The sequence below is a fragment of the Stegostoma tigrinum genome, chromosome 29, assembly GCF_030684315.1.
Source record: "Stegostoma tigrinum isolate sSteTig4 chromosome 29, sSteTig4.hap1, whole genome shotgun sequence".
Classification (NCBI taxonomy): domain Eukaryota; kingdom Metazoa; phylum Chordata; class Chondrichthyes; order Orectolobiformes; family Stegostomatidae; genus Stegostoma; species Stegostoma tigrinum.
Genome location: NC_081382.1, coordinates 17,607,148 through 17,619,579, shown reverse-complemented (window position 1 = coordinate 17,619,579; position 12,432 = coordinate 17,607,148). Strand labels below are relative to the sequence as shown.

Genomic DNA, 12,432 nt, shown 5'->3' with positions numbered 1-12,432 from the left:
TTTCCAATTGATTAGCTTATGTGGAGAGCCTGTTAAGGGCTACGCAGATCATCAAAGGTGAGGGAGAGAGGGAGGGGGCTGAATCAAAATGGTGTTGTAAGGAGAGATAAAGCTCTGTGCCCCCTGTGGTGTCCACCTGTCACCAACAGCATCTAGAATATTGGTGGAAACCATTTGCTGCCACTCTAAGGATACCCAGGCATAATATAGTTATGGAAGAGGGTCAGACAGCTGGCGGCTATGACACCACCCCCTTCACTGCTCACTGCCTGGACTTGTTAAATTGCCAACTTGGCCAGGCCAATGGGCAGATCCATGAGGTGGTCCTCTGACTTGCTCATACCCCTCCGCACCAGGTGTCCAAAGTTCAGGGGTATGCGGCTGAACTGCAGCCAAAAGAACATCAAAAGAATTCCCAAATGACTAAAAAGAGACTGCAACCACCTATAATCAATACGTATGTGGTCCACAGACTCTAGAGCACCATAAAATAAACAGCTGGGCTGGGAGTCCATGTACTACCACAATCCGCGGTTACATGGGATTGCCTGGTGCAAAACATGCAATATGCAAATGAACATTCAATTTACACTTCTCCAAGGACACCCAGGCATGGGTGTAACCATGACTACCACCATTGCCCTTTGGAGCAAGTGGGGCTTGAACCTAGTTGTCCAGCTCAGAGGTAGGGGCACTACCACTACAATACAAGATTCTTTTGAATACCTTCTTAGTTATTTACTAATCAACCTGTTCAGAAATGTTGTTACACTTTGCTAGAATAGGTGGGACATGAACTTTGGCTACCTGGTCCAGGGGTAGGGTCACTGCCTCTGTGCCACAAGAGGGTTCTTGAATAGTTTTTAAATTTTTTATTATTAACCTGCTTTTCTAATCAACTTGTTCAAAGGTGTTATTACACATTTCTGGAACAGGTGGGACTTGAACCGGGGCCTCTAGGCTAGAGGTAGGGATACTATCACTGTATTACAAGAGCCCTGTCAAAGTGTGTGCAAACATTCAATGGTTAGAACTGCTGCCTGACAGTGCCAGGGACCCATGTTCGATTCTAGCCTCGGGCAACTGTCAATGTGGAGTTTGCACATTCTGTCTGTGTCTGTGTGGGGTTTCCTTTGGGTGCTCCCATTACCTCCCACAGTCCAAAGATGTGCAGGGTAGTTGGATTATGGGAAATGCAAGATTACAGGAATAGGGTGGGGTGGGTGGAATGAGGTGTCTGGACTGGATATCCTTTGGAGGGTCAGCATGGACTCAATCGACTGAATGGCCTGCTCCCACACTGTAGGGCTTCTGTGAGTCTACTTTACCAAAAATCAGTTTTATGTTAAATTCTGGGGGGTTCTGTCAGAAGTTTCTCTTCCTGAGCTCATATGTTCCCATGCTGTTCTCTGCAGCTCACCTCATTGCATATGCACCTCGCCTCTGTGGCGCACCACGCCTCTGTGGCATCTCACCTGTGTTGTCATGCACTCACCACTAGTGGAAGTATTTGCTACTAGCCGGACCTCCTGGGATTCCTGGCCAGTGCCATATTTAAAAGCCAGCCATGAACCAGACAAGAACTGCCCTTCCAATGCATGTCGTGAGAGGACACTGAAAAAGAAGTGCTTTTCTAGGCACAGAGGTTGTGTGGGTGACATTTAATTGCAAATATAGGCTCACATTTGTAAATTTGTTGCTAATTTATGTCATTGCCTGCCTGTTTGACTATCATTGCTACTATAGAGATGAGAACCAAGATACACAGGTTACCTGCCCACAGATCTTTGTTATTAAAACCAAGTTAGTAAACGTTGGTTTGATTTAGGATTTGAAATTTCAGAGGAAGATTACCGGCAAATCAATTTTCATAGAAATGTTTTCGCAAACTAAAATGCTAAACATGTGGAAGCTTCATCACCCTTTTGTGGGATATTTTACAGATAGTACAACTGTTTGCTGGCTTTCATTTTATTTTTATATGTGCATGCTTTCCAAAATTTTTGATCAATACAGTGGTTCAATGTAGATAATGAAATAATTTTGAAAGAGAATACTCCACCAAACTAGCTCCTTAATTAACCCTGATTGGTTGCAAGAGTGGAGATTGCTATCACATTTATCATTCCTTTCTGCAGCCACAGAGTTGACAGTGGGGAAAGTCTATGCAGCGCTGATGATTTTTGATTACTACAAGCAGAACAAAAGTAAAAGAATCCAACAACAGCAGCCAGGCAGCTTGTCACAGGTAATTAGAAAGACTGAGCCATGAACTAACATATGGTCATTTCCCTGTTGATTCAATATTTCCATAAGAGACAGCACACTAGATAACTTTTATATTGTTTAAACATAGAAAACAACTTTACATCTTCCAAAAATACCTGGCTATTTAATTTCCATCTTTCTCAATATATGGAGTTTTCAACAATTGTTAAATTCTTATCCCAATAGCTATTTAATCACAGACAAATTTGGTACTAATTATTCCAGCCCAGTTCCATCAGTAATGAACTTCACTGATTACATGTAAATTTGGTTAGTCACCAAGCTGTTCCCTTTAACTATACTATTTTAGTTAACTTTGCATTGATTTCTACAGTAATACAACAGCACTGCTTCCAAGTCTTTCTGAGAAGAAAACTGTAAATGGTGTGTGTGTGTGAGTGTGTGTGTGTGTGTGTGTGTGTGTGTGTGTGCGTGCCTGTGTGTGTGCGCAAGTGAATAGATGTTTACCTGTGTATGTGCATGTTACTCTTCCCCAAATGGGCACAGAGGAAGGAACTTCTGGGAGTAAGTTTCTTCATTACCATTCAGACGGTAACCATCAATTGCTCAGACATGGTAAAAGCCTCCTGATTTTCTTCCCAGTGAAATAAACACATTAAAATTCATGCAGGTTGTACAACAAGTGATTGACCTATTACATCAGGTAGACACCCAGGTGGTGAAGTTTAAATCTGCCTGGTTCTGAAAAAGTGACAATGTTGGGGGAAACCACGATACATAGATTCTGGTTGGAACGTATCATTGGAGTCAGATAGCTTTACTTACTGCAGATGGTTTTATTTGACTTTATTCTTTATCGTAACAAGAAAGAGAATTTCCTTATTGTTGAGGCAAATTCTGAACAATTAAAAAAGATTTATGATTTAGGGGAGTACTTGAAATATAAGGAGCCTGGAGGCTGCTAGTGTTTGAGACTTTTTGCAGATGATGGAAGCACTTGAACAGTGCTCGGTGATGCAGTTTGTGTTTTATGAAGCACCCAATTCTCACTTCGCAAGCTGAAGGTGGAAAATTTGGCCCACAGTCGCCATTCCGTGTGGCAAATCCTATTCTCCAATTTTCTATTCTGTGCTTGTCTCCTCTCCTTTTTGGCTCCATCTGCTATTTCCAATCACACTGCCTAGAGAGCTAATGGAATTCTACTTTCAAGGACTCTGCCTTTGGACAGAGGTGAAAAAAGGACATGTCAGATGCGACTTTCTAGAATTAATGATGTTGTATACTATTTTCTTCTGGAGAAAAGGGGTCTGCTGACTGTGGAGGCCTGAACATGTGTTATGACTAAAGCTGAGTAACCATAGTTACCTCATTAGATTGACCAGAAAGCAAAACTCGCATTACAATTATTTCAGTGCCGGGGGAAACAAATCTCCCTTCTGAGAGATCAATAAAGATTTGACACTTATCAGAGGAACTGTGAAATGCCATAATTTATTTCTGCCCCCACATTAAACAGTAAAATAATTTAATATTTCCTTATGTAATACAGATATAAAATAAAATTGCAATCATTAGTTTACTTTAGAAAAATCGGAGAGTTGATTTTATTTGTAGGCATCCCATCTGTACAAAGGCCAAGTTTGCACCATTGCAGGTTGGTGCAGCACTGACCACTGCTTTTGCTGTACAAAGTGGACTGCAGTGTGGGCCATCTCCCTGCTGAAGGCGATGTGTGTTTAATGAGTGAGTGCACCAAGGAGATAGCTAAACCCAAATCCCAAATAGCCATGTGTGTAAGCAACTTGTCCTTGTTTTAATAGTGTCATAAATAATAGAGCTGCCACGTGGAGTGAATTTGTGATTGTTCATTTTCTCAGTAGTACTATTGTCATTGCCGTGCAACAATAATCCATTGTTTCAATGTAAGCATGTTTATAATATCGCAACACCTTTTATGTCCATCGTTTTCATGCCAGTATCAAAGTCGCTTTATTTCTTTGCATGTCATTTTGTACTGTCCGTGATCGTTGTCTCTCTATCTTCATTTGGCCATTCCACCAGCCTGTGCCAGACCTCTGCACATATCTGTTGAGCTGCTCTCTCCCAGACTGCCATCTCTCTCCTGACTTTCGGTGATCCCCACAATGGAACAAAGGCCAGATCTTGAGTACAGTGTCACACAGTTGATATCATAATGGCTGTGTTACTTCTGTTTGGACTCAGTGACAGAAATTTGTCTAAAATGTGCAAAAACTTTCTCAATTCTATTCTTCCTTCAAACCTTTGATAAGAAATCCCTTTAATTCAGCACAGGCGAAATGAGTTGGAGAACACATTTCCTTAAAAATACCCCGTACTTTTAAACGGACTAAATAACCCATTTTCTTTCATGTAATTACATATCATTATGTAGTACACTATTTTTCTTAGTGAATTGCTTTATTTCTGCATGTGAGATTGAAGGACTTAAAGCACAGAAGACAGGTTATCACTGAGTGGCATTTACAATACATCATTGTATAGCCATATATATTTCCATGCAAATGGAATTATCTAGCAGTGGGATCCAGCAATAAATCAGTCTCCTCAGATCTTTTCCCTTTGATTTTGCTTGTATTTTTTTTGGTTTGCATCCACAAGTCCCTTTCATTCCTGGCTTGCACTGTATTATATTTCATACAGACTCGAACATCGTTCTTTCAGCGTATGGTGGGAGCTTTGACACCCACGCAAGAAGAGCCTCCCTCACTGAACAACACAAAGTCCACCTCTCATCCAATGAGCAAGAATGCAGTCAACAATGGTGGCAACATGTATGTATCTGAAATTTCTATTCAATGTCTTGATGTTTCTCAGAGTTACTCAATACAAGCCTGTTAGGTGTATTGGAATGAGTTACAAGGGAATGCCAGGAATCCATGAATTCAACAGAACACTGGGTACCTTGGTGAAGGGAGGGGAGGTTGATAACTGATGTGGATTAGTTGGTACTAGATATTTCTACTGAGGACAGTTGGCCAAGTTAGGTAAAATGGTCATTACTTGTTCTGGAAATTATTGATGCTCCTATAATCAATGGGGTACCAACTACTTTGGAACTGTTGTTTTGTTGGACTATTATTGCTTCACCACAGTATTTTGTGATTTAACAGGAGATTTTACTTCAAGGAATGGTTGTTTGTTGAGTCTCAATTTACATGCATTCAAAGCTTGACTGAAATTAATCATTACTCTTGCCAGTTTCTACCCCAAATTAATTCATTATTCAGACACTACAAATCCTGCTGGCAATAAAGGTGGATAGATGATCTGCTTCCAAATGCTGTTCTCTAACTGTTCTTTTTCTAGACAGTGTGCATAAACAAAGTGGCTGGAGGTATTCTTTAATTTTCTGTCCTCTCATCCTGTTTATTAGAGATGAATGTACATTGTGAAGCACCAACTCGAATACCGTTTGAGTGATAACGTTTTGTTGGTACCCCAATATATGCTTTAATGACTCAAAGATGGGTAGAAAAGCACGTTGTGAAGCAGACAAAAGGAGATGATAAGGGGTTATGGATAGGTTAGGTCATTAGGTAGGAATTTGGCAGATAGAGTGTAATGTTTCAAGAGAAGAACTTGCCCACTTTTTCATAAAGGGTAGAAAAGCAGGCAAACTGTAGAACGATGAGGCACAGACGAATTCACGTGTCCTGGTGCTTTCACGCAGTGGGTGGTGCAAATGTGAGATGTGCTGCCAGAGAAAGTGGTTGAGGCGGGTACAATTACAACATTTGAAAGCCATTTGGACAGGTACATGGATAGGAAAGGTTTAGAAGAATATGGGCCAAATATAGGCAAATGGGACTAGTTCAGTTTAGGAAACCTGGTCGACATGGATGAGTTAGGCTGAAGGACCTGTTTCTGTGCTGTATGACTCTGATGCATGAATTACAAATAGTTAGCTTCTAGGTAAAACAAGTAAATTGAAAAGCAAATGGAATTTTGTTGTATATTGCAAAGGGAGTGAAATATAAACGTGGCAAAGTTTTACTATCATTGTACAGGGTATTGGTGAGAACACATCTAGAATACTGTGTGTGGTTTTGATCTTCTCCTTTGAGGAATGACACAGTTACATGAGAAGCAATTCAGAAATGGTTCACCCAAATGACTCATGAAATGAGGGGTTTGTTAAATGAGGCATACTTGCTACTGAGATAATAAAATGTGAGGCTGGATGAACACAGCAGGCCAAGCAGCATCTCAGGAGCACAAAAGCTGACGTTTCGGGCCTAGACCCTTCATCAGAGAGGGGGATGGGGGGAGGGAACTGGAATAAATAGGGAGAGAGGGGGAGGCGGACCGAAGATGGAGAGTAAAGAAGATAGGTGGAGAAGGTGTGGGTGGGGAGGTAGGGAGGGGATAGGTCAGTCCAGGGAAGACGGACAGGTCAAGGAGGTGGGATGAGGTTAGTAGGTAGCTGGGGGTGCGGCTTGGGGTGGGAGGAAGGGATGGGTGAGAGGAAGAACCGGTTAGGGAGGCAGAGACAGGTTGGACTGGTTTTGGGATGCAGTGGGTGGGGGGGAAGAGCTGGGCTGGTTGTGTGGTGCAGTGGGGGGAGGGGATGAACTGGGCTGGTTTAGGGATGCAGTGGGGGAAGGGGAGATTTTGAAACTGGTGAAGTCCACATTGATACCATATGGCTGCAGGGTTCCCAGGCGGAATATGAGTTGCTGTTCCTGCAACCTTCGGGTGGCATCATTGTGGCAGTGCAGGAGGCCCATGATGGACATGTCATCAAGAGAATGGGAGGGGGAGTGGAAATGGTTTGCGACTGGGAGGTGCAGTTGTTTGTTGCGAACTGAGCGGAGGTGTTCTGCAAAGCGGTCCCCAAGCCTCCGCTTGGTTTCCCCAATGTAGAGGAAGCCGCACCGGGTACAGTGGATGCAGTATACCACATTGGCAGATGTGCAGGTGAACCTCTGCTTAATGTGGAATGTCATCTTGGGGCCTGGGATGGGGGTGAGGGAGGAGGTGTGGGGACAAGTGTAGCATTTCCTGCGGTTGCAGGGGAAGGTGCCGGGTGTGGTGGGGTTGGAGGGCAGTGTGGAGCGAACAAGGGAGTCACGGAGAGAGTGGTCTCTCCGGAAAGCAGACAGGGGTGGGGATGGAAAAATGTCTTGGGTGGTGGGGTCGGATTGTAAATGGCGGAAGTGTCGGAGGATAATGCGTTGTATCCGGAGGTTGGTAGGGTGGTGTGTGAGAACGAGGGGGATCCTCTTGGGGCGGTTGTGGCGGGGGCGGGGTGTGAGGGATGTGTCGCGGGAAATGCGGGAGACGCGGTCAAGGGCGTTCTCAATCACCGTGGGGGGGAAGTTGCGGTCCTTAAAGAACTTGGACATCTGGGATGTGCGGGAGTGGAATGTCTTATCGTGGGAGCAGATGCGGCGGAGGCGGAGGAACTGGGAATAGGGGATGGAATTTTTGCAGGAGGGTGGGTGGGAGGAGGTGTATTCTAGGTAGCTGTGGGAGTCGGTGGGCTTGAAATGGACATCAGTTACAAGCTGGTTGCCTGAGATGGAGACTGAGAGGTCCAGGAAGGTGAGGGATGTGCTGGAGATGGCCCAGGTGAACTGAAGGTTGGGGTGGAAGGTGTTGGTGAAGTGGATGAACTGTTCGAGCTCCTCTGGGGAGCAAGAGGCGGCGCCGATAGAGTCATCAATGTACCGGAGGAAGAGGTGGGGTTTGGGGCCTGTGTAGGTGCGGAAGATGGACTGTTCCACGTAACCTACAAAGAGGCAGGCATAGCTGGGGCCCATGCGGGTGCCCATGGCCACCCCCTTAGTCTGTAGGAAGTGGGAGGAGTCAAAAGAGAAGTTGTTGAGTGTGAGGACGAGTTCCGCTAGGCGGATGAGAGTGTCGGTGGAGGGGGCCCTCCACCGACACTCTCATCCGCCTAGCGGAACTCGTCCTCACACTCAACAACTTCTCTTTTGACTCCTCCCACTTCCTACAGACTAAGGGGGTGGCCATGGGCACCCGCATGGGCCCCAGCTATGCCTGCCTCTTTGTAGGTTACGTGGAACAGTCCCTCTTCCGCACCTACACAGGCCCCAAACCCCACCTCTTCCTCCGGTACATTGATGACTCTATCGGCGCCGCCTCTTGCTCCCCAGAGGAGCTCGAACAGTTCATCCACTTCACCAACACCTTCCACCCCAACCTTCAGTTCACCTGGACCATCTCCAGCACATCCCTCACCTTCCTGGACCTCTCAGTCTCCATCTCAGGCAACCAGCTTGTAACTGATGTCCATTTCAAGCCCACCGACTCCCACAGCTACCTAGAATACACCTCCTCCCACCCACCCTCCTGCAAAAATTCCATCCCCTATTCCCAATTCCTCCGCCTCCGCCGCATCTGCTCCCACGATAAGACATTCCACTCCCGCACATCCCAGATGTCCAAGTTCTTTAAGGACCGCAACTTCCCCCCCACGGTGATTGAGAACGCCCTTGACCGCGTCTCCCGCATTTCCCGCGACACATCCCTCACACCCCGCCCCCGCCACAACCGCCCCAAGAGGATGCCCCTCGTTCTCACACACCACCCTACCAACCTCCGGATACAACGCATTATCCTCCGACACTTCCGCCATTTACAATCCGACCCCACCACCCAAGACATTTTTCCATCCCCACCCCTGTCTGCTTTCCGGAGAGACCACTCTCTCCGTGACTCGCTTGTTCGCTCCACACTGCCCTCCAACCCCACCACACCCGGCACCTTCCCCTGCAACCGCAGGAAATGCTACACTTGTCCCCACACCTCCTCCCTCACCCCCATCCCAGGCCCCAAGATGACATTCCACATTAAGCAGAGGTTCACCTGCACATCTGCCAATGTGGTATACTGCATCCACTGTACCCGGTGCGGCTTTCTCTACATTGGGGAAACCAAGCGGAGGCTTGGGGACCGCTTTGCAGAACACCTCCGCTCAGTTCGCAACAAACAACTGCACCTCCCAGTCGCAAACCATTTCCACTCCCCCTCCCATTCTCTTGATGACATGTCCATCATGGGCCTCCTGCACTGCCACAATGATGCCACCCGAAGGTTGCAGGAACAGCAACTCATATTCCGCCTGGGAACCCTGCAGCCATATGGTATCAATGTGGACTTCACCAGTTTCAAAATCTCCCCTTCCCCCACTGCATCCCTAAACCAGCCCAGTTCATCCCCTCCCCCCACTGCACCACACAACCAGCCCAGCTCTTCCCCCCCACCCACTGCATCCCAAAACCAGTCCAACCTGTCTCTGCCTCCCTAACCGGTTCTTCCTCTCACCCATCCCTTCCTCCCACCCCAAGCCGCACCCCCAGCTACCTACTAACCTCATCCCACCTCCTTGACCTGTCCGTCTTCCCTGGACTGACCTATCCCCTCCCTACCTCCCCACCCACACCTTCTCCACCTATCTTCTTTACTCTCCATCTTTGGTCCGCCTCCCCCTCTCTCCCTATTTATTCCAGTTCCCTCCCCCCATCCCCCTCTCTGATGAAGGGTCTAGGCCCGAAACGTCAGCTTTTGTGCTCCTGAGATGCTGCTTGGCCTGCTGTGTTCATCCAGCCTCACATTTTATTATCTTGGAATCTCCAGCATCTGCAGTTCCCATTATCTCTCATACTTGCTACTGTATTCATTGGCGTTTAGAAGGATGAGAGGAGTGAAATATTTAAGGTCCTGAGGGTACTTCTCAAGGTGGATACTGAGAAGATGGTGAGTAGAAACCGGAACTAAAAGACACATTTTTAAAAAATAAGGGATGTCCCATTTAAGATCAAGAGGAGGAGAAATATTTGTCACCCTGCAAGTTGTGAGTTTGAGGAATACTGTTTTCCAGGGAACAGTCGAGATAGAGTCATAATATTCTTTAAGGAGAGACAGATAACATCGTTGACTAGTGAGGGAGTCGGAGGTTATCGGGCCAGTGACAGATCGTATCAAGTGGCAGAGCAGTCTTATGGTGCCAAATAGTCTATTCACTCTCCTCACATGAACGTTCCTATATTGTTAGATATTCTGTCGATAACTACTGTGGTTTTTTCGCTCACTGAGCTGGTTCATTAGTTTGCACATGTTTCATTACCCTGCTGGGTAACATCATCAGTGCAGCCTCCAATGAAGCGCTGTTGTGCTTTCCTACCTGGTATTGAAACTCTGAGGTCTGTTGGAGTTGATTACCTCATTTCTGTTTTTTCCTCACAGTGGTGTATATATATATATATATATATATATATATATAATATCTAATTCTACATGTTTATGGAGAACCAGGCCTCTAGAAATTCTCGTGTTTATCTCTATTTGGCCTGTCCTAGGATCTTGATGTTGTCCCAATGGAAATGGTGGTTCTCCTTATCCGTGAACTCAAGAACTTTATGTAGATAACTCTGAAACTTCTCTGCAAAGTAATTTATTGAAAAATGTCTAACTGCAAATACCATGGACATAATTCATGGATTTTTTATTATGTATAATTTGAGGTTTTTATCTCAAGCTGTAGTGGTGAACTATGCAAGCTTTAATATTGTTCCAGAAGAATGATCAGATGCAAGTATTGAATTTGATAAATGTTACTTTCAATATAGGTTGTAACTATGGCATTTAGGATTGAGAATCACCTCTCCATTGATGTTCTCACACACCACCCTACCAACCTCCGGATACAACGCATCATCCTCCGACACTTCCGCCATTTACAATCCGACCCCACCACCCAAGACATTTTTCCATCCCCAACTCTGTCTGCTTTCCGGAGAGACCACTCTCTCCTTGACTCCCTTGTTCGCTCCACACTGCCCTCCAACCCCACCACACCTGGCACCTTCCCCTGCAACCGCAGGAAATGCTACACTTGTCCTCACACCTCCTCCCTCACCCCTATCCCAGGCCCCAAGATGACATTCCACATTAAGCAGAGGTTCACCTGCACATCTGCCAATGTGGTATACTGCATCCACTGTACCCGGTGCGGCTTCCTCTACATTGGGGAAACCAAGCGGAGGCTTGGGGACCACTTTGCAGAACACCTCCGCTCAGTTCGCAACAAACAACTGCACCTCCCAGTCGCAAACCATTTCCACTCCCCCTCCCATTCTCTAGATGACATGTCCATCATGGGCCTCCTGCACTGCCACAATGATGCCACCCGAAGGTTGCAGGAACAGCAACTCATATTCCGCCTGGGAACCCTGCAGCCATATGGTATCAATGTGGACTTCACCAGCTTCAAAATCTCCCCTTCCCCCACCGCATCCCTAAACCAGCCCAGTTTGTCCCCTCCCCCCACTGCACCACACAACCAGCCCAGCTCTTCCCCCCCCCACCCACTGCACCCCAAAACCAGTCCAACCTGTCTCTGCCTCCCTAACCGGTTCTTCCTCTTACCCATCCCTTCCTCCCACCCCAAGTCGCACCCCCAGCTACCTACTAACCTCATCCCAAATCCTTGACCTGTCCGTCTTCCCTGGACTGACCTATCCCCTCCCTACCTCCCCACCTATACTCTCTCCACCTATCTTCTTTACTCTCCATCTTCGGTCCGCCTCCCCTTCTCTCCCTATTTATTCCAGTTCCCTCCCCCCATCCCCCTCTCTGATGAAGGGTCTAGGCCCGAAACGTCAGCTTTTGTGCTCCTGAGACGCTGCTTGGCCTGCTGTGTTCATCCAGCCTCACATTTTATTATCTTGGAATTCTCCAGCATCTGCAGTTCCCATTATCTCTCTCTCCATTGATGTTGCTTTTTCTGTGATGCAAGTGAAAGGCAGAAGTAGGTATTTATGTTCTGTGAGTTCTTAACAGCCAACATTTGGAGCAGATGGTATACAGCATGTCGAAACATTCCTCACAACTCTATTTTTGTTTTCCCTTGACTTGTGAGAAAGTTTTAGCAGATGACAGTGAAAATTGGAGCAACTGGAGTCTACTGTAACTGTTTCATTAGGATTAGTGATGCGTTGTTCTCAACATATTTAGAATCAATGATTTGACATCAGCTCCCACAAAAGGGTGGCTTCAGGTCTTGCCAAAATTTTAAATACTATATACCTTAAAAGAAGTACCCAATGTACCTTGTAATTTTTACTGAAATGGGTGAGAGTCAGACCAGCAGTGAAGTGGGTTTGTTAGCTAAATAGCAATGAGGCGGCCATCCTT

General features: G+C 46.2%; 1 protein-coding gene across 2 annotated transcripts in view; it reads left to right on the top strand.

Annotated features, from left to right (window-relative positions):
• The window catches only part of cacna1ba (calcium channel, voltage-dependent, N type, alpha 1B subunit, a), a 566,885-nt gene that overhangs the window by 536,437 nt on the left and 18,016 nt on the right, over nucleotides 1-12,432 (top strand). For both annotated transcript variants that reach the window (XM_059638405.1, XM_059638404.1), the window contains exons 42-43: nucleotides 2,139-2,248; nucleotides 4,912-5,042. In XM_059638405.1, the coding sequence (XP_059494388.1) occupies nucleotides 2,139-2,248; nucleotides 4,912-5,042 (241 nt within the window). The remainder of the gene's footprint in view (nucleotides 1-2,138; nucleotides 2,249-4,911; nucleotides 5,043-12,432) is intronic.